General features: G+C 33.2%; 1 protein-coding gene across 1 annotated transcript; it reads left to right on the top strand.

The window, feature by feature from the left end:
• Positions 1 to 2,415: 2,415 nt before the first annotated feature.
• LOC150100771 (QRFP-like peptide receptor) lies at positions 2,416 to 22,938 on the top strand. The gene is made up of 6 exons (XM_090401886.1): positions 2,416 to 2,700; positions 14,051 to 14,172; positions 17,126 to 17,249; positions 17,429 to 17,634; positions 20,420 to 20,543; positions 22,606 to 22,938. The coding sequence occupies exons 1-6, from the start codon at positions 2,416 to 2,418 to the stop codon at positions 22,936 to 22,938; spliced, it is 1,194 nt and encodes a 397-aa protein (XP_090258012.1).
• Positions 22,939 to 23,275: the final 337 nt, after the last annotated feature.

Below are 23,275 nucleotides of genomic sequence, written 5' to 3'. Positions count from 1 at the left end.
TTTAAATGAAGAGAAGTGTGTGTTAATACATGTAACTTACGGAAAAATATAATTAATTATAAATATGTCAAATTTATCCCGAACACCCTGTATATATATCAAGATAATTAATACAGTTAATTTCTGAAGGTTGGATATTATTTGGTGATTCATAAATCAAAGTTGTTTGGACATAATTCGGTTTTATTAAGCTAGATAATGTTCACAATGCAGAATGAGCTTCTACCTGAATTATTAAGAAATATGATCGAATTAGATTCTGGTTTCACTCATTTTATCGACCAATGATATTTAGTAGAACCTTTTCAGAATAAATAGCTATTTTCTAAAGATAATACAAATGAAAAAAATGTAAAACGTATGTAGTAATCTCTATGAAAACGCCATTACACTAAATGTATGTCTGGATGTCTTATAAAAATAGAAATTAAGATAAATTCGCTTCCACTCTAGAATTAGAATGCTATGACCAGAAATAAACAAAGAAAAAAAAGAACCAGTTTATGACATTATGTACGACATATAAAATTCTTTACTAGTTTCAATGTTTTCTTAAATGTATTTATGCTCTTCAGAAAAATAATCCTACAGATTGGGAAGAAAACATATTTCTTTACTGATAACAGATTTTAAGTACCTATAAAAAGCAATACATACCACTACACATATTTATGAGGATTTCTTTAAAACTTAAAAGATAAGAAGAGCTATTTCATTCTAGTTTTTACTTCTCGCAATATGCGTCGATGAAAACTTGAAATAGAGCAAGAAGCACAAATATTTTTCAAGTTCACGTATTATATTTATCAGCAATGCCACAAAAATAATCGTTTTATAATTCTTTTATAATCTATGGCTGCATGATTTCATAAAGGGGAAAATTACCAAAACATTCGTTTTAAACCCACTTTTTTGAACGTTTCTAAATGAGAATAAAACGCCGCGTTACTTGCTTGTTATCGTAACAAGTCTCGTTTCCTCTTGAGAGGAAAACCCATTTGTAATAACGACCACAAAATTATCGAACCAGAGTTCTGTAGGTTTGGCATCGGAATAATGTATAAAATTTGCTTATTCTGAATGCAGTACAACGAATCTAAAAATTCTTCTTTTTAAATAGTCCTTATCATTTTAAAAACGCTTACAGTCAATTCCTGTAATAAATACGTTTCTCTCATTATGTTTCATTATTATGCATTCGCTTTAGAAAAAATGAAATAACTGAAAACTATTTTTAAGTATTCCGTAGAATTATTTTTTGAATTAAGGCAGTCCATACTTATTAAAGTCTAAAATTTCTTCCTATAATTTCCGATAATGGGCTTCTGTCCTTATCACTTTCCCTTCTTCAATCCATTTGAAAATATTCCGGATATCTCTAGTAAACGTTTCACAACAAATTATGTGCGGCAATCGTATCTTCTTCCCCCTACTCTTTATTAAGCTGTACAAACAACATTCCCTCAATCAATCTATTCTCGTAGTCAATGTTCACATTTCACAGACCCAAATTGTCTTTGTTACCGGCCTCTGAACTCTTTCCCAGGTTTGAGAAAGTTCAGAGGTGAGTAACATGTCCTCGGAAATATTATACGCGGTTATTTGCTACACTTTTGATCATGGGACGGGTAGAATCCTGTTAGGTGCGTAAAAGATGTAAACCCTACTCTGGCCGGATGGATTTTACTGGAATGTAGACTTTCGGATGATTACTAACATTTATCGGGATATCTCACTTCTGGTTTTAATCTGTTCCTTTTAGTAGCGCTTCAAAAAAGATAAAGTAATAATTTCGCTCCGGCTAGATGGAATATTTAATGGAGTTTAGTATTTCGATTCCCTACCGAATTTTGTCGAGTTGTCTTAGTTTTGGTTTAAGTCACAGTATTTTAATGGCAAAATAAGGTAAAGGCGACATAAAAGTATGTATTACAAACTGCAATAAATAAACTGTTTATTATATATATTCAATTTCCGATAATAATGAATGCTATCTCTATACAAGTATGCCATTTAAAACGTTCACATCTTTTACAACAGTCTTGAAACATTTTCGTTTTTTTTTCCCACTTCCATTATTTTTCTGTGTTTAAGCAACTTTCCTGTCTCTTTCCTCTTTATACTTACTATGGCACACTGCATTACGAAAATGTTCCCAAACCTGTACCATAATTTTGTGGTACATAATTTTGTGATCACTCTGATTTTCGACTTATAAACACAACGATTTTTTTTTATTAAAGCAAACTTATCAACAGCAATTCATGAGTTCCTTTAACTTGAGCCAAATGAGTAAAAAAAAAATATTAAGATGCCATAAGATAACTGTGTGACTTCTTACGAATATTCTGTTAATTTCATTCTACATTCTACTTTTACAGATTTCTTCAGTAAAAAAGTTTCTCGACACGAAACATGTCTTCAGTCGAAAATTCCACCAACTCCGATTTCTCGGACACGGATAACTCCACTTCACTATATGATTACGACTTAGATGAATCTTTCAAGACCTTCTTCCTGGAAGATCTAATCCCGACAGCTATAGTGTATGGAGTGACTCTGATTATTGGGTTGCTAGGTAACATACTCATCATATATACCGTTATCAGTTACAGAAGAATGCACACAATAAGTAACATTTTCTTGGCAAGTCTCGCGTCTGCTGATTTGCTCGTGATTTTAATATGTGTGCCTGTGAAGGTAAGGAGCACTTTTATATACTATAAAAACTTAAATGAAAAACTTATGCTGTCGCTTAAATTACTGCTATTGTATTTTTTTACAGTGTGGCTTACCGAACGAACAGTTCTAGAATTATTCTTCCTCCTCCTCCTGCTTATTATTATTATTATTATTATTTATTCACATAATTGATACACAGTCAAAACAAAATTTAAACAACATTATTTAAACAATAATTTGACTGATGATACAGAACAATTCAGATTCGACCCAGTAATCTAAGAATAGTCTGTCAGGTAGCGTCGTAAAATATGGACTATTCCAAATAATGCTATTTTTGTAGTTCATATGGGATCACTTCGTTGATGTTTATTTGCTATAAATAGTTGGATAGCTTCTTTGAAATTACGCCAAGTGCAGCGATAACTATTGTGATAACTTTAGCGTGTTTAAGCCATGGCCGGTCAATTTCGATTGCCAGATCTCGATATTTAGTAATTTTTTTTCCCAGTACTTTGTTGTTAATATTGTTATGACTGGGTACTGCGATATCGATAATCCAAACCTGTCGATGTTCGATAATTGTGATGTCAGGTGTATTGTATTCCAAATGCCGATTAGTTTGTATTCGAAAGTCCCAGAGAATTTTTGCTGTTTCGTTTTCCGATACAGTCTCTATTTTATGCTGCCGCCAGTTATCAGAAGTAGGAAAGCCATATTTTTTTACATACATGCCAATGAATTATTTTGGCCGCTTGATCATGGCTGTATTTATTGTAGGTTTGAGCTATCTTGCTTCAGGCACTGATTAGATGTTCTACAGTCTCATCTTTCTGGTCGCATAATCTGCATTTACTGTTATTATTGATGTTCAAAATTTTTGTTTTCATTGCATTAGTTTGTAATGCCTGTTCTTGAGCTGCTAGAATAAATCCTTGTTTCTTTTTTAATATATCCATATTGTAGCCATTGCCACGTCTTGTTAACGTCAATTTTTTCCTCAGTATCTCAAAGAAGTTGGACATGCAAAGTTTATTTTTCCATCGCACATAATTGTTATTTTGATGTTCCTTTTTGTAAACTGATTTGTTTCCTGCTGCTTTTAAAATGCCATCTTGTGTAATTGCTTGAAGCATTTGGTCAGAGCTATTGTTGATGTAACTTTTTAAGCTAATTTCTTCTTCTTCCACAGTCTGTCTCACTTGCAGCAAACTCCATCCACCTATTCTCCTTGGTAGGTACAACCGGTCAACATCACTTCGTGGATGTAATGCATGATGCATAGTCATTAGTTTTCTAGTTTTGCGGTCCAATTTGTCCTGGTCTTTTCTCCAATCTATTATGCCAGCTCTGTATTGGATCACTGGTATAGCCCAAGAATTCATTGCTCTGATCGTGTTTAATCCATTTAGTTTTGTTTTAAGAATATTTCTTTACACCAATTCACTCTTTTGGTGTATTGTGATGATGCCTGTTGTTTAACTTTCGAGTGGAGAATGTTTATTATTATTATTATTATTATCATCGGTGATATAAACACAAACATTGCAGATATAAATTGCAACAACACTACACAATATCTTCATACAACAGGGAAGAAATAGTCGGAGATATTATCATAGCTTCTTGTATAGACGATATAAACATACGGGTACAACCAAATAGCTGCACAGCAGCAATCACAAAATGCAAGCTTGCAGATCATCATTCACTGTTCTAAATCTAAAACAAAAACAGTAAGATAAAATAAAAGAAGGGGTAGTTAAGTAGGAAATAAAAAAAATTGACTGAAATCAAATTGCATTACCAGATACTGTAGATACTTTATACCAAAACATTCATACACACTAGAGAAAATTTATGAAGAAAGCTACAACGAAAATATGCACACAAACAAGTCAAAATCCTTGAAAAGCACAAAACATAAATTAATATGTATAAGGAAAGAATACTTTGTGGAAGCACTAAAACGATACCCAAGAAACGCAGCTTTAGAAGCTGACTAAGAGAATAAGAAACAACGTTATAACACAGATGGTGCAAAGAAAGAAAAAAAAATAGAATAGAGACAAAGTGACTTCTACACACTGTGATGTAAAAACAAACCTAGCATCTGATTAACGAGATGCTGGATTTTATTCCCAGAGCCATTGCTTTTGAAAAACCATAAAACACAGTTTCATGAAATATGCCAAACTTTTCCAACAGCTAACAAATGACTTACCAGCACTTTGTAGACTCCATCTTAGAAGTACAAAAAAAGATCCTTCCACTTACAAAGTGCAATTCTCCACTTGGATCAAAAGCAAATCAGATATTGTGGTTCCAACGATAACGGAAGCAGAATTATTATCTGCATTTAATCAAATTAGTCCAAGCAAAGGGGGTCTAGGAACCGATGGCATCAGACTCAAAAGGTATTAAATAACATGCAACAAGTCTAGATCTAGTCATACTAAAATGAATAAAATATTTTAAACTGTACGTATAACGCGTTAAAACCACATAATCATACCTATATACAAAATATTGATAAAATTCCATAGCAACACTACCAGTTATCAATTAGATTATGAAGCGGATTACGCGTTGGATCATCCCGGAGTTCAGAGTTACCAGTAACTCTGAACTCCGGGATGTTCTGATGCGGAATTAGCTAAGCTATTTAATTATTTAGTTAGCTCTCATAGGCAAGATCTACCAATACGCAAATGACTCAGCAAGGTATCCATTCATACTGACGTACGCACTGCTCCAGCAAACAAGCAACACGGCATCGTTCTGGTCACCAGATGTCTCACCATAAATTCCGACAAGACAAAATCAATGATATTCAGAAACCCATTGATCCAGCCAGTTGACGATAAGTGCATGACAATCCAACATCCATCAACCCACATAGAAGACACGCCTAATTAGTAAAACTACCACATTACACAGGTCGAAGCAATAATACGATACTTCGGAATTTACTTGATGCAGATATTAACTGGAACAACCACATAAAACACCTAAAGCAGACTCCGGATAACAGCAAGCAAGTTATATAGGCCGAAAGACTTAGCTGCTGTATACTAAAAGCATTTATATATAAGGCATTATGTATTTATACATATATAAACGTATATGAACATCACGATATGCTAGTTCTAACAACGTATGAATTCTACGCAGACTATAACTAAACAGATTAATATCACTGTTGTTTGAAATGATACAGCTGATCTTTTGGAAGCAGAGAGATGATGCCAACTTTATCTACGCTGCAATGCAGCAAATAAAAATTAACAGCCAACTACTTGTACCATTGCGGTAATGTTTAAGAATTACTTCGATGCGAACTCAAAAATAGTTACCACATATTGTGTAACAATAACTCAGACAATAAACAGACACATATAAATATCATTACGGAAAATCCACCCGGAACATTTATACTTCACATATTTTAAACTACCATATGAAAACAAATCTTGCAAACTAGAATACTCTCAAAAGCTTAGCACTGCGGAGCTCGTGGTGGTAAAATTGCAGCGTCGGTTGCGGTATATCTGAGAGACACATTCATTAATAGTATGTGATAAAATGGAAAAAACCATAAAGAAAAAATACTGCAAATATAATATACGATGGTATGAATTAAGTGGATATTGAATCCAACATTGTTTCATAGCCGAATATAGAACCTACAAGAATTTCGTGCCGAATATATGGAAACTAAACGTTTCGGCGGATAGAAGCATAAGCAACCTTATGGGCAACTCGTAGTAAAGGTGGAGTAAGCTCCAGAACACTTTCCTTAGTATTTTCCATAATGTAAAGCACATCTCCTAGAGGAGATGTATGATAAATAAGCCTTTGGCTCTCTATTTCAGTAAGACATGATGGTCTATTTATTTTCAGTTACAATCTAGAAATTATTGAACAAAGAATAAAAAAAACAACTAAACCATCCAATACTGACATGCGAGGTCGCGGTATCTCTCAGATACAATTTACTGTCAAATATCACAAACCTTTACATAACATGTGTTAAACCAAACTCACAGCAAACAACAGTGCGGAATATCGCTCGTAACATGTGAATGCACAGCTGCTAATGACCTCCAAGCTATACACTGAATTGTGTAAGAATATTTATATTAAACATTTTACATGTATCTGTCAGATCATCTGCGAGCTCCGCATGGTTAAAGATTACATTCCGAAAGAGAAATACGCACTCTGCATAACCTAAAGACTTAATGCAAAGCCCTATACTGGCTTAGGCTTTCGAATTCAGTGGTAGCCATTACATTCCTAAGTATCGTGTGTGTGTGTGTGTGTTTTATAATATATTATTATTATTAATTCTATATTCAATGGATAGAAATTCATTTAGGCTTAGCGTGGCCTGTTCGGGCTTTAGAAGTCATCGTTGAATCGTTTAAGAGGACGTCCTGGTTTTCTTTTTCCTAATGGGCTTGTACTTTAAGGCTTGTTTTGGTAATTTTTCTGTTTTCATTCTTTGAACGTGTTCCATTCCATTTATGTTTATACATTTTAATTTTATCTATTACTGGTTCTTGGTTTAATTCTTTCATAATTTCTTCATTTCTTTTGTGATCAAATAGGGTATACTTTGCAGTTTTTCTCATAAACTTCATTTCTGCTGTTGTTAATCTTTGTCTTTTCGTTTTATTGTCCCGATTTCGCTTTCATACATTAAGACTGGTAGGGCTAATGTATTGCATACTTTTAGTCTGGTTTGTTTTTGAACTAGGTTTCGTTTAAATATAGAGTTAATTACACCTGTTATTTTTAAATATTTTACGATTTTTACGTTTATATCTTTTTCATATGTGATCATACATCCTAGGTAGTTAAATGAATTCGCCTGTTCTAAGATCTTGTTATCTATTACTATCTTAGTTCTTGCTGGATCTTGTCCTTTAAAGGCCGTAGTTTTTGATTTTTTTGTTGATATTATCATACCATAATCTTTGGCTACCTCATTTAGATCTAAAATAGCTTTCTGTAAGTTATCTTCAGAATTTGTAATTATTATTTGGTCGTCGGCAAAAAGGAGAGTGTTTAAGTTTACAATGGGAGAAAGTTTAATTCCTTGATGGAAATTTTTATTCCATTTTATTATTTCATTTAGGTAAATATTAAAAAGAGTTGCTCAGAGGGGACATCCCTGTCGGATCCTTTGGTTTATCTCTCTCTCGTATATGATAACTTATGATTTAATCTTATTTGTATTTGATTATTTTCATAGATACTTGTGATAGCTTTTAGGATGTTACTTTGGTATTTGTCTTTCATTTAGTATGTTAAATAAAATGCTTCTTTTAACTTTATCAAATGCCTTTTCAAAGTCAATAAATGCGATATGTGTTTCTAAATTGTATTCTCTTCTTTTCTCTATTTTAGGCAAAATGCTGGGTCTGTACATGATCGTCCTTTTCTAAACCCATTCTGTACTTCTAAAATAAAGTTTTCGGAATGTTTCATTAGTTTGCTATTTAAAATTCTGCTATATATTTTGTAACAGGAATTTAGTATGCTAATACCGCTATAGTTTTTAGGGTCATCTCTATTACCTTTTTTAAAGATAGGAATCACAATTGCTTTTTTACATTATATTGGGGGGGGGGGGTTACCAGTTGTATAAATTTTATTTAAAAGTAATAGGAGTCTGAACCTAGCTTATCTTCTCCAGGTGATCTTCCGTTTCTTGTTTCTTTCAGGCTTATTTCTAATTCTTCTTTAGTTATTTCCTTTTCATTTTTATTAAGTGTTTGCCAGTTGTCTTTTTTAAAATATTTATCTGTCCACAATTCTGTGTAGAAATTTAGAAATTCTTCTAATTTCAATTCGGTGTTTAATTTTTTATGTTTTCTTTGGTATCTGCATTTAAGTGCTTCAAAATCTTATATACATTGGGTCTTATTTTATATAAATCATGTTCTACATTATAAACGAATTTGTTCCATGATTCTCTATGTCTTTTTCTGACTTCTCTTTTAGCTATGGCGCTTATTCTTTTATATTCTACTTCATCTTTTACTGCTTAACCATTTATGATAGGCTTCTTTTTTTTATTTTGATTATTTCTTTGGTTGTATCATATCCCATATCTTCAGTTTTTTACTTTTATTGAATTTTTTTGTCTTTCCTAAGCTTTTATTTCATGCTGCATTTATTAGGTGATAATCTTAATTTTATTTTAACGAGGAAGTAGTCACTGCTTATTTCATATCCTCTGTGAACTCTAACATCTAACGAAAACTTTGATGTCTTTAAGATAAAATAATCTAATATTCCATCCTCTTGCTGCCCAAGTATATTTATGTATGTCTTTATATTTATAGAAAGAATTCATTATTTTAAGGTTAGTATAAACTACAAAGTCAATCAATTTTTTGCCATTCCTGTTTTACCAGTATGTTCTCCACATATTCCTATATTATTATTAATTTTCGTGTTTCCAATTCTTGCATTTATGTCTCCTGCTAAAATTACATAATCATTTTTATTTATTTTATTATATATATTTTGTAGTTGATTATAAAATTCAATATTATCCTGTTCTCTTCCTTCTTCTGGGGCATATAAACCAATTATTGTTAAATAACCTCTATTTATTTTTATTCTAGCTTCTATTATTCTTTCATTCCATAATTTATAATGTTTTAACTGTTTTGAAAGGGAGCTATGAATCCAAATCATGACTCCTGCTTCTGCTCTTTGGTCTCTGTCAACTCCACTGTATATCACATTAAAATTTTTGGTTCTCATGGTTCCTTTTAATTTCTTTTTTTGGTTTCAGTGATTACTGCTATTTTAAAATTTCTTTCATTTAATATTTGGTCTAATTCTATTTCTTTATATGCTATTCCTCTTACATTCCAGTTTGCTATATGTATTATATCGTTTCCATTTTCGTTTTTCGTTTTACCTTTTCCATTCCGGATCGTTTTCCATAGATTCATTCCGATTACATTTATCTGTCAGCTTAAAAGTAGAATTGCGTTCTCCATGTCAGGTGACTAGCTTGACGATGGAATAGTTCAGTGGTAGGGCTGCTACCTTAAGGCTTCTGAACTAGCTTTCTTCCAAATTTAAACCCATAGGAGGAATAGGGTATATTGAAGGGGAAAGAGTAGATTATAGGAAAATAGAGTAGAATTATAGTAAAGGTTTATAGAGGGGACATAGTTGTAAGGCCAGATATGGAAAGACCCCATGGCCCTCGAGTACTCTAATAGCATAAGAGTCATAAAATAAGAAGAATTGGCTGATTAGGCCTTATAGGAAAGATTAAAGTGAGCGGATCTTCCTCAAAGTAGAAAAAGAAGGATAGATCCAGCTGGGGGTCCATGGGAGTGCCACTTCCCTTACAATCAAGATGATTGCCCTTTATGGCCCTGTTGGTCCACGAGTCCTTATTCAGTATATATGGACAGAAATTATTTATTTATCATGAATATTTACTTACTATTTTGTACTGAACAGAAAATGTAATAATATTTTATTTGTATATTTTTAAATACTCTAATGTATGATTATAAAATATACTTTGTCATTTGTCAAAAAAATATTATTACATCCGTATATTGGTGAATAACAGCTAGATCAGATATGAAAGCTACAGTCTGCATTATAGTAGTGAGGAGCTGCTTGCTCATATCAATATCGCAAAGCTATTTGCATCAGTGATTAACATTTATTATGATTTAAGTTTAAAAGTTAAACCTGCATTTGAGGACAGTTACTTTCCTAAATCATATTGAATTATAAGAATGCAGAATCTATATCATATTAAATATTTTGGATGGGAGCTAAAAGACATTTAGTGAAAGAGATCTCAAAGAAAAGTGTTCGAGGAATAAATAAAGCTCATTTAAAATGTATGGAATTTTTTCACTTGACTGGAGTGTCCTCTACTAGAAGACATAATAAACAATATCAAAAAAAGAGCTGAACGAATATATGAAGTTCATCTTTAAAGTGTTTGGTTTAAAATGTGAAAAGACTGTCATTAGCAAGCTGTTAAACTGAATTTATGTAACTTTAACAAAAAAAAAATGGTTAGTACAGCTGGAAGATATTTAATTAAAATTTAATGTATAATGATTATTTAATCTGACAATTTTGAACATGTCCGTATCGTTATGTGCTTGTAGATAAATATTTCATATTTCCCTTGTATGTTACTAAATGGCCAGTCACAGCCAAGTAACGTCTTCTTAGAAGACGTTACCTGGCTGTGACTATGAGTGTGAAATGTGAAATATGAGTGTGAAATAAATAATGAGTGTGAAATTATCCTAGAGGATAATTTCACACTCATAGATTATAATCTATGAGTGCGAAAATGAGTACTCACCTCTACGCGATTCAGGGAATCACGTGTGAAGCGTTATGATTTGACCACCTGGTGATTGCTCTTCGCCTATTCTTTTTCTTCTTTTACTACTAAGATAATCAGTTTCGGAATGTGGTTAGGGGTGATTTTCCTTCGGATCATCCAGTTAGCGCTCACTAACGCAATACATCCGAACACATTTGATAATATTTACAAGCACTGTAAGAATATGAATTTAATTAATGCGTATGTTTATGCTGTTCATTTAAAGCTACTAGTAATGGAAGCCGATAATAATAATAAGTAATTTAATTTTTAAGTACATAATTAGTAATAAAATAATAACTTTTCGTTTTAAAACTAATCCAGAAAGGTTTATAAATTTCGTATTTTTTCAAAAAAAAAAAAAATGAATTAGCACCATAAACATGGAAGTGATCTCTCCATTCTAGTATTCAAGAAGACCTCAGACAGTACGATACAAATGCACATGCGCCTAGATAAATTACAACGCATAAAATGGGACTGTTCTAGAGCATATTTGCATGTTAGATATTAAACAACTTACCGAAACAATGACTGTAATAAAGGAGCTTCCGTGATTCACTCCATACAGACGATGTCCTTTGGCTGTAAAAATCTGAGTGTGAATCCAGTTTAGGAAGTGATGATCCTTTATAAGGGCTTTTCAACTGAAAGTAAGTTGACAATCTTATGGAGGTGGAATCCCTGCAACCTTGAATTCATTCATAGATAGCTTTACACTTAGTTACAAAGTCAATTCCAATAGACAAGAAATTGTAATCCTCAAGAAGTTGCAATTCTCTACCTAAGTGTATGCAAATCTTTTCATGAAGTATATTCATGACTAGGCTATTTATATATAGCTGCTGTTGACTTTACATCAGTTGCCTCAGTATCCTATTATGCACAAAAGATTCCCTTCCGACGTGTATATTGCTATGCACTATGGGAGAGTCACTTCCCATACCGGTTACGACCTTTATTGAAGTATCATCGGTGGAATGTGTGAAGTCATCAGCCTCTATGTACAAATAGATACTTCAGGCGCAAACTTTTTTTTTTTTTTTTACGTTTGGGAAAAGAATTAAAATAAGAACATAATTTCCTGTGCATTATAATTTACTTTGTCACCAAGCGAAGAAACATTCTGCAACCATCTCTGATCCGGAATGATTTAATGATATGGTTTATACACTATTTTATTACTTGTGCATGGAAAATATGCGACTTCTGTTTTGATTTAATCTCAGTATCTTTCTGGGTCTAGCTCTCAACAACTGATATGAAGTCATCAGCCTCCATATACAAGTAAGCTAGCTGCGAATGCAAAGGTTGGTTACGTATTTGAGCAAAAAATTAGAAGGATATAATTTTTGTCAGGTCTAATTTAGTTCGCTTTTTTTTCATTCCATAAGCAGGCAATCCGTCCAGGTGAGCATATGCAATTTACATACAAATAAGCATGTGTAGCTACCTTATCCTCTTGAAATTATCCTATTCAAAATTCGCGTTTTTACTCCCATAAAACATACAAATCAGCTTAAATTATATATAGAACCCATGACCGTACTTAATTCGACATAATATTAGAACAAATAAGCAAATTCACTTACCGATAAAAATATTCAAAATCAAATCAATTTAAAGAATTTGATAACAAGTTATCCACCAGAGCTACTTCAGTATCTTACTGGATATTTTTGAATGGTATGATAACAGAGCCAACATCTACACTTTTTGAAGTCACCTGTCCGTAGTTGTTCAGCATTAATTTTTATCTTATGAAGGTGTTGCAAATTTATGTTCAACAAATCGTCGCATTTATTAATAGGCGACATACTTTTCTGTTCCCTCTCAGAGTTTGACAAAGTTAGGGAAAATTTCATTCCCTGCTGCAGAGAGTAAAATCCCTTTGAGCAAGGCAATCACTTTTAACTTAAAAGCTCGGTGACCGATTTTCTAAGTTATATCTTCACTAAAAGACGATCGGGCTGCCATAATAGAATCACCTTTCAATAAATCTTGATTGATACTGACCAGAAAAATTTAAGCAAAAAAAGAATTTTTCTTAACGTGCGTAAAAGGAAAGGTAGAGTTATGCTGCATATTCTTATGAAGCCCCTCAGGGAAACTGTTCTTCAGGATGCCCTTCTCAAACACTGTGAAAACTGACGAAGTTAAATGCTCTTGAAACGTATGACTTCACTGGCATTTTCATTCTTTTACTCCATAATTTATAACATTTATTAAGCATGAACTTTTTAGTTACGGATAATAGAATAAATGCATCCAGAAACTAATCAAGTAAACTAATCTTATTTATATACTACGTTAAACCTTTCAAAAATAGACTTTTTGGCAATAATAGCATTATCGGAACGTAGGAGCTTGCACCACCTAATGTGGATATTTTAGTTTTCTTCGCTAACTACTTAGTAAAATTGCCGTGCTGATGTCAATTTTAAAGGGTATTCTCCAAAATTACTTGGATCTTATGCCAAGCCAGTTTACCAAGTTAAAAATGAAATAGTTCTTTTGCAGAATTATACGCAAATTTAGCCAAGTTGGTGAGCCATCTTGGCTAAATTTGCGTATAATTCTGCAAAAGAACTATTTCATTTTTTGCTTGGTGTTGGTTTTTATGCCTACGATCTGTTTGTTAGAACAGATGTAAACCAAATTAAATTATATTTCATTTTGTGCAGTTGATGAACAATTTTTATTAACTAATGGAGTTCAAATTTGAATAAGGAAATAATTCATCCAGATTCTACTGGTAATTTGTTACTATAATAAACAGAATACTATCATATTTTTAGAGCTAGAGACGCAAAATATTACATTTTCGAAAGGCAAAGAAGAGTGCTTTAAAAATAGTAGAAATTAACTTTACGAGTCAAAATAAATACAGTTTTAAATTTATGACGAGAATTACTTGTTCTAAGTAGTATACTTTCAGTAATTTAATAACAATTTCCTTTTTTATTGCAGTTTGGCGAGCTCTTTTCTTTTACTTGGACACTTGGCGAATTTAGCTGCAAGTTCGTCTACTATGTGCAGAACGTATCGACCATCTGCTCCGTGCTCACTCTGACTTCTATGAGCGTCGAGAGGTGAGGTCTCGAATGAATTCAAATGCATTAATTAAGACGATGAATAATCCACGGGAGGATTTAGTAGTCAGTGATTTTTGTGCATTAGCTGTTTATTTTAATTTTGCTGAATTATTTTAATTAATTCAATAAATAGCAAGATCGCGTTTCAAAGTTTCGAAATATTTTCAAGAAATAATTCAATAAAAAAACTAAGAATACAACCTATTTGACATTTTGCAAGTCTGACTGGTGTCATTCTCTTTGCCATTTAAATACTCTTGTCAGTTAAGGGAACTTGTCGGTGACTGATGTAATGTTTAGTTTAGTGGAGAGACGTAACATATTCTCCTGACTGCATTTATATTGTCAGTTAGAAAACCACCTAGATGGATTTTTTTAAAGTGAAATTCCTGTCCAAGAAGGTTTGATCAACTTTATCACATACGCAAGTAGATTGAGATATATGATCCGGAAGCCCTGCTCAGAAGCTGAACATTGCATATTTTAGACACTTAAGACTTGTAGTGAAATTCATCTGCAATCATTCATGCCACAATATGCTTCGAACCAATCCTGATGGTTTGAAGAAGACACGCTATCCCACTCATGTTCTCGATCTAAATAATTTTATGGTGGTCAATCTAAATAATTTTAAATAATTCAAATCTGAATTTATATTAAACAGACTTAAGATACACAAAAAGCTAAAACCACGAGAACTGAATTATTTCTTTGCTTCATTTAACAGTTAAAAATGTTTTTAATCTTTTGCAAGGCAGACATACGGGCAGTTAACAAGTATGCGATATTGGCCTCATAGCCTTAGGTGTTTCCGCCGTAATTTCAGACGACAATCGTTTTAGAAGAGGCTCTCCGGTAAGATTACTTCAGCTCTACTTTGACAACAGCTTGGGGAAGTGAAAAATTACAGGATGAAGGGAAGAATTCCTCTATACTAGTAAAATCAAAATATCGTGAAAATTTATAAGTGTATATATTTAATTGTAAAGAACTTTTGTATTTTATAAGGCAATAAAGACGAAGAAATGGGATGACAGAGGGAATCAAAAAATTTCCTAAAGAAAGCTGATTTGCCGCATCGTCATCAAGAAATGTCTCCCAATGTTTCAATGGCATTCCTTGACGTTTAAAAATGTTTATGGAGGCAAAATGAGTGTTTTACTGTCAGTTCAAGTGACGTATTGCTTGCATAAAGGAAATAACCACTGTTTCCAATCACACTTTTTATTGATTTCGTGGAAACTGAAACGAATGCTTTTCCTTCAGTAGTTTTCGGTTCAGTAAATATATTGAGGAATTCAAGTAACAGCAGTTACACAGAAAACGGGACTGATTTAGGGCAATGAACGAAACGTAATTCTTTTCAAAAGGTGAAGGTTACACTACTTATTTTACGTTAGAAAATATAAAGAATGAACAGCTGATATTTCAGTCAAATCCATTCTTCCGAAGATTACTTTGCATAGTTTAATCCTTATATGTAGTTCTTGCATTTTTATTATACGATACCTTTATGCGAGACTTTTTGACTTTATTGTTCTATTTGCTGCTACTTTACAGTGAGCGAGGAATTTGTGTTCATGGAAAGCTGCAATTTGTTTCTCTTTTTTATAGAATTGAAATCAGTTTTAAAGGACAACCGGATTATCAGAAAATAAACAAAGGAAAATCACTTATACACCCGAAAGCTTAAATATCAATGTAGCTATCCAGTATTTTGTGTAAATAGTCTACAACCAACGTCACAAAACTTTAAAAAAATAATAATTTATAAAAGTCAGCTTTCCGAAAAAATGCAATCACTTCAAAAATCAAAAAAAATAAAACTTCCATAGCGCAGTTGCAAAGTAACACGAACATTTTCCCTGCAGTTTGAAAAGAATTACAATACGAGAAACTTTTAGATTTTCAACTGACAGGGTTTTTCTGTTAGAAAACGTTTTTTCTATTCCACAAAATAAGTAAATTGGCCGGAGATAACATGCGGATGACAGACATAATACGCAGGCTAGCCTCATAGCCTTATTTGCTTCCGTCCTAATTCTAATCACTGGAAACTAAGCCATAAACAATTATCTTTTAAACATATATATATTACATATATTCATGACAGTATATATATATATATATATATATATATATATATATATATATATATATATATATATATATATATATATATATATATATATATATATATATACACACACAATCTATGTATTGAAAAACGAACTGTTATTCAAAATATCCTCTTCACTGAACATTTTCACAATTTGGCCTTCAGCACTTGGACATAGTTTATGATTTTTGTTACAGCTCACTTAAACAACTTATATTCACGACTGACAATACTTAATGATCCAGATAACTGAATTAAATATTCCATTATTTATTTTAAATAATCCACAAAACTATGCATTTTATCCAATTTGTATACATAAAAAAAAAAAATTTTATTTGTTTATAACAAACAATCAGTCCGAAATAAATATAAAAACCAACCGAAAACGTTGATAGTGTTCTTGAATTGTATATTTATAAATATTGTGTATATTTGATGAGAATAATAAACAGGCTTGTGCTTCTTACACGTCAGTGTTGGATTATACTTCGGTAGTTAAATCAGGCAAATAAGTATTAAAGCGAACTTTAATGTTAATACAGCCTAGATGCATATATTCTGATAAATGTTCCCAGTTCTACCATTTGTGTGTGTGTGTGTGTGTGTGTGTGTGTGTGTGTGTGTGTGTGTGTGTGTGTGTGTGTGTGTGTGTGTGTGTGTGTGTGTGTGTGTGTGTGTGTAAAAGTCCTTTTTCACTAAAAGAACACTTTCAGTTCTTCAAATTGTACTGTCGAAAGTATCAGTGGACATCAGTGTTAGTGAACTAGGTCAGTCAGTGATGCGTCTATCAGTTAGCATTAAGTTTTACTTGGCTCTTCTGCCTTGCAGGTATTACGCCATCATCCATCCTGTGAAGTCTCGCTATCTCTGCACCGTAAGTCAAGCTCGGAGAGTTATCCTGGCTATTTGGACCATTTCACTGATAGCAGCGGTACCGATTGTGTTTACACAGGTAACAATTCCATTCGTTCTCTCTGTCCTTTGCTAATGTAGTCCTATTGTCTCCATTTACGTAGCAGAAAAAAGCATAAATTATAATAATCGAGAGTTGATATCGTTTGGTTATCATTACAATTTGAATTATTATCGTAAGAACGTATGATCTAGATATGCGCACTTTTGCTCTTTCAGATCCACATAGAAGTCGGAGTGAGGTATACAGGCTATTGGTGTGTTCGAAACTGGTTTCAGCCAACGCTTTGGAAATCATACGAAATGTATATGCTTCTACTAGTGCTGGTAGTGCCCTCTATAGTAATGGCATATACGTACACCCGAATCTGCCATCAGCTGTGGATTGTGGTTAAAGAGAGAGCCAACATGACTTCTGGAGAAATGTAAGTGTTGTTCATTAAATTTATAAAATTTTGCAAACTGATCTGCAAAAAGTTTTATTGGGCAAATGTTCACGACAACTTTCATACACACATTTAGCTAATGGCGGGGACGAGGCTTCATTTTAATTATGTTGCATTGTAAATCTCTATCGCTTGATAAATTCTCCAACCACAGAGTATTTCCAAGCAATGAAACTTTTGCACTCATACACTTCTGTTCACAAGAAACATCATCAAGCCAATTATCCTAAACACGTCTTTTTTTATTCTAAGAATACCTTTTAACTAAGCCGACAATGTCTCAATCGGAGAAATAGAGGAAGTGGGGGGGGGGGGGGTCCTCCTTCGGAAAGATCTAGTTTTTCTTCTCTCAAACACAAAATTAGCTCGTGAAGGATACAGAAACTGGAGAAAAACTACATCGACATCTCACAGTGGTAATTATTTAGAGCCTAATCGAAATGTATCATTCCTAGATTAGTGCGATAAATCAACATTTTTTTTTAATCTCAAAAATTTCAATATGAAATCTGATTTCGTTTGAAGTTATTCTTTATTAACCTAATGCTTATTATATTAACAAATATCTGCTCCTAATAATCAATATTCATTAATATTAACGGTAGTCATCATGGCGATACCCTCAGAATGAATTAACATCATGCGTGTCCATCCCAACAACTGGATGTTACTAAGGTACATGCGAACCCTATCAAAGAGCATACGAAGTAACTAAGACTATTGGTGAACAGCCTAGTGATATTATATCAGTATTAGCTTTATTGTCGTAAAAATATTAACACCAATGATGTAGTTTTATTGTTGTATTTCATAAAATCCGTAAATCTGTTTTGTTTAACCATCTGAAAAAAAAACAAAAAAAACGGTGTTTTGCGAGAAGTAATACATAAACATTGGTTGCAACTTTACTCACCTTTTATCGGCCAAATGCTAAAACATTCTCTTACAAAGGAATTAAGGTCAAATGCACTTAAAAAGTAATGAAACCACCTGCTTTACGAAATCACCTCTCTGTTCCCGATGAAAATGACTTTCAAATCATTCCATAGAAAGAGCGCTTTTAGTCTTTATCGCGTTAAAACATATTGACAAGTATGTTTTACTAAAGAACATGAAAGAATGTATAGTTGAATATTAACGCTTTTTTCGAACTCCCTTCTTTTCCTTACATTTGACCTTAATATAAGACTTTTCTTTAATGGATGATGTTTTCTTCCAAACGCTGCTGCATACATCTTTTGGCCAGTGTGTAGAGAACCCAAGTCCATCCCCAATCATCAGGGATGTACCTTCCAAGCTATCGCGTGAACAGTAAGTCAGTCAGTTCCGTTTATTGGATGTTTAATAAGAAGATATTGCTTTCGCCTTGCCAAGATCGTCACACAGAGTTTTCAACAGTAAGGCAACGTGATGTTCTTCCCCAGCACAGATGCAAGAGTGTACTATCATGCGACTTCACTTTCATACAGAGTTCATTCTGACTGAAGAAAGCCTACCTTATAGGCTTTCTTCAGTCATGTTTGTCATTCATTTATCTTTATAAATTATCCTTTGTTGGGCCGATTGTTTTTCAGAGATACGTTTTTGACATTCTTAATCCAACAACTTATCGGTAATGCTGAACAGGAGGACGGGCAATTTTATCAACACAGCCTAGCCTTTACGAAATTCGAGTTTCAATGTAAACGTTTGAGCCAGCTAATCCCACACCGCCAAGATACATCGAATTTAAACGACGCTTTAGACGTGGCCTTTCGTTGTTTCACTGCTAAATATTAGATTATACTATATATATATATATATATATATATATATATATATATATATATATATATAGAGAGAGAGAGAGAGAGAGAGAGAGAGAGAGAGAGAGAGAGAGAGAGATGTGTTCCATCTGCCGAAAGGTGGAGATTTATGAAGTCCATTCTATTCACATTCATCTCACCTGCTCAAGGTCATCTTTATCCGAGATTAGTTGATGATCATGAAACACAATCGAATTTTGACAAACAGTGTAATGGAACGTTTCAAAATTTGGTACTATATCAAAACATTTAAAGAATTTCCTTCGAAGAATTCATTAAGAAAAATAGAAAACACTTAAATAGTCCTCGTCTACATTAGCTGGAAACAAGACTTTTTTTAGTTCACCAGGAAAGCAGCATTTTATTGCTATCACACGAATGTATGTTGTAGTGCTGATGAGGAATTAAACTTGTCTCCTATAGAAATATTCAGAAGTCTCCTTTAAATTTCTATACTTCGACGTTTGCTTTCCGTGTTTTCCTTTCTAATGCAAATTTGGGAAAGTGCTATTGCAGGCAATTAAAAAGGAAAGTATTGGCTGATTGAAACATATTAAAGGGAGGTATTGAAACTTATCAAAGTCTCTCTTTTTCATTGAGGCAATCATTATGATTTTGGTAAAAAGTAATTAATTAAAAGGAAAATAAATATTAACAGAAAATATGTCAAGCCGTTTGTTTGTTTTGTAGTAGTGGCACTTAAATTCTGCATCAAGAAATTTTAAGAGTGATGGTACTTATTTATTTTGTCATGCATGAGTTACTGTTAATTTCCTAAAAATAATTAAAAATCCAATACGAATTTCGAAATTCTTTTTTTTTTTTGTGAATTTAAATTGAATAACATTTAAATAAGAATAAAACATTGAGTTGTACATTCATATATAACTGAAAAAACTTCTGGTTTTGGATGTATAAATGTGCTGTTTACAGCAATTTGTTCTTTCAATTTCTTCTAGGCCAGGAACAGAGATGGTTCTTAAGGAATCTCATCCAAAAAACCAAGAAACCGCTCAAAACAATGTCCAGAAATCCAGAATGTGCGTCAAGAAAGTAGAGAGTGACAACAGTACCGTCAAACAGGTTTGTATTGCAGCAACAGTGTTTTCGCGTACTTTAAAAACTTGCGAGCATGCTTACAGTTCTTTTTCTGCTCGTAAAAAATATTGAAAGTCTCTGGGGATTCCAACGAAAAAAGCTATCCCGTTTTAATTATTTAACTCCAGAATTAGGTAACAGAAATTAGCTTTGGAATAGTCCATTTGAGTTAGGCGAAGTTACAAATTTCAACCTTAGATATGGTGGAGCAGGAAAAGAGTTAGGACTGAAGAATGAAATGATTCTCGACATTTGAGGCAGGATTCATTCAAGTGCTTAACAAGATTATTCCGTATATTCTTCAGTTCTAAACTCGTTACAATTTTATTTCTACGTAACATACGTAATTCAGCTTGTATATTAGGGAACAGATAATTTTATCCAACACCGTCTTTCCTTCGTGCATTAGGCCTAATGCTTAGCTACCACCATGCAACTACGAATATGTATTTAAATTACGTGTTTTTTTTTTCTGTAGCTTTGTATGCTTTTGTGTTAGAAAAACCATCACCTGTCCATATGCACCCAACTCACTCATCGTTAGTTGAAAATTCTATATAAATGTATCTCCAGTCTTAGATTCGAACCTTCCTCTTTTTAACCAAAAGACACTCTTAATAATAGTTTCTCATTTTCATTTAACGACAGCTTAAGCCATTTCAGAGTGTTAGAAGTTTTTCTTCCGAACTCTTAGCAGTTAGAAGCGTAGGTGAAAAAAATATCTTTCAGTTATTTTATTATTCACACCAACCAATATTTTCACTGAAGTAAAATACAGTATACGTATGTGGTTGCTATGAATCCCGGTTTCTTCCTCAATTTCTACTGGAAGCATAATAGAGATGCTAACTCATATTTTAAACTCTTGAGATTCAATTCGGAGTAGTCGTTCTAATTCTAGTTGCTCTTTGAGACAACCTAAGAACGCACTGAATTAACAGAAGCACTGATACTTCATGGCTTCAGTTGGCTGGTTTGGATTCAATCAGTTACAACCGTCTTTTCCAAAACTACACAAAACTAATTGTGGCATATGTTAGAAAAGAAAAATGAACATCAATTGAGGTAGATTCACTTAAAAACAAAAGTACTCCTCAATACGCTTGTAGGTCGTTTATAATTTAGTAAATACAGAATACCTGAATATCATTCCCATAAAGCTCATAATGATCTCATCAAGAACACAGACATAATTTCTTTCTAGAATGTTATTTATTCTCCTAAAGGAGAATAAATAACATAAATGCAAGGTTCTAGAATGTTATTTATTCTCCTAAAGGAGAATAAATAACATTCTAGAACCTTGCAGTGCAATACTAGATTTTATAATGTATCCTCATAATAGTTAACCTAATATGCTAAGAACGAAGGTCACTTTAAAAATTCAGCACGCTGCTCATCCCCTATGCAGTGAATGATGAAATAGTTTCGGCCCTCACATCAATGTTAGTCTGAGTGAGTAAAAAAGTCGTGTACTGGTTTTCTGTTTTTGTTGTTCTTTTTTTTTTTGCGAAATAAGACCTCAAAATCGAGCTCGTTCAGATCGGATATCGAACAATGCGAGACCACATTTTCATGTGCGTTATTTTAACTTAAGGAAAAATGGATGCCAAGTGCTTCTTCATCTACGCACAGTCCTAACATGAGTCTCTCTCAGACTTTTATCCGTTCCTTAAGATGAAATAAGCTCTCCATTAGAAACGTCTTCAATGATAGTGAAGCGTTTCCTACAGAGGGATTCTTTCAACTTGGAGAACAGAAGAAAATCTGAAAGCTCATGTGAATACTATACGGGATGAACAAGCACTTGAAGAGATCTGACTTATCAAATACATCAACAAAAGAGTCTGCTGACAGAAATACAAGACTTACAATACTCGTATGCTGGATAACAGTCATAAGCAGAATGATGAATATATTGAAGAACTTGTAAATGCATTTTGTTAAATAAATGTTTGCTATAAACAAGAGTACATTTTCAGAACTTTTAAAATGATCCTAGTATATGATAAAGTCTAATATTCAGATAATCCTTTACCTCTTCCAGGTGATCAAGATGCTGGTGGCAGTCGTGCTTCTGTTTATAATCTGTTGGGCTCCCATTCTGATAACTAACGTTCTGACAGCGTTTGGCTTCTTACACGAGCTCAACTATGGATACCTGAAACCCATGAGGACCGCCTTTCATCTGATGTCCTATTTCAACAGCTGCATCAATCCCTGCGTCTATGGCTTCATGTCTCAAAACTTTCGTAGTAGCTTCCGCACTGCATTAAGAACGTGCCTGTGTGGAGGACGACAACGCATCCAGGGACAAATTTCTCTAAACCGTACTCGTACTACATCTATCAGTTACGCCAGGTCGACGTTCATAACCTGATGGTTGTCAGTAATCCGCTACGAATCTTGGCGGATTTAAACTGTGATGCGCCATACATGAAACTATAAATAGAAGTAAGGAACTCTAGTCATATCTGATAAAATAGGTGCAGGAACATTACCGTAATGTTCCTGGAATGGGGAAATGATTTGAGTACTTAGAACAAAACTTTCTAATGTATTCTGTGATGAGTACACATCTACATATCTGTGCGTGAACTGTTAGTTATCTTTGTAACGCTGTTTGTTTAGAACTGATTAATGTGAGTGCGTGTGTATACCATACACAACATACATATTTCCATAGCTGGCCAAATTATAAGAAGTCGGTGGTGCAC

Source organism: Typopeltis vanoorti, chromosome 12 (assembly GCF_054136105.1).
Source record: "Typopeltis vanoorti isolate ZY-2024b chromosome 12, IOZ_Tvanoo_1.0, whole genome shotgun sequence".
NCBI classification, from domain to species: Eukaryota; Metazoa; Arthropoda; class Arachnida; order Uropygi; family Thelyphonidae; genus Typopeltis; species Typopeltis vanoorti.
Note: the sequence above shows the minus strand (reverse complement) of the source record. Positions and strands in the feature narration are given on the sequence as shown.

What these genes read in the sequence shown, in the direction of transcription:
- LOC150100771 (XM_090401886.1), top strand. Translation starts at nt 2,416, where the DNA reads ATGTCTTCAGTCGAAAATTCCACCAACTCCGATTTCTCGGACACGGAT. An exon ending in ACTTCTATGAGCGTCGAGAG is followed by an intron (nt 14,173 to 17,125) that starts GTGAGGTCTCGA and finishes TCTGCCTTGCAG; the next exon opens with GTATTACGCCATCATCCATC. An exon ending in AACATGACTTCTGGAGAAAT is followed by an intron (nt 17,635 to 20,419) that starts GTAAGTGTTGTT and finishes AATTTCTTCTAG; the next exon opens with GCCAGGAACAGAGATGGTTC.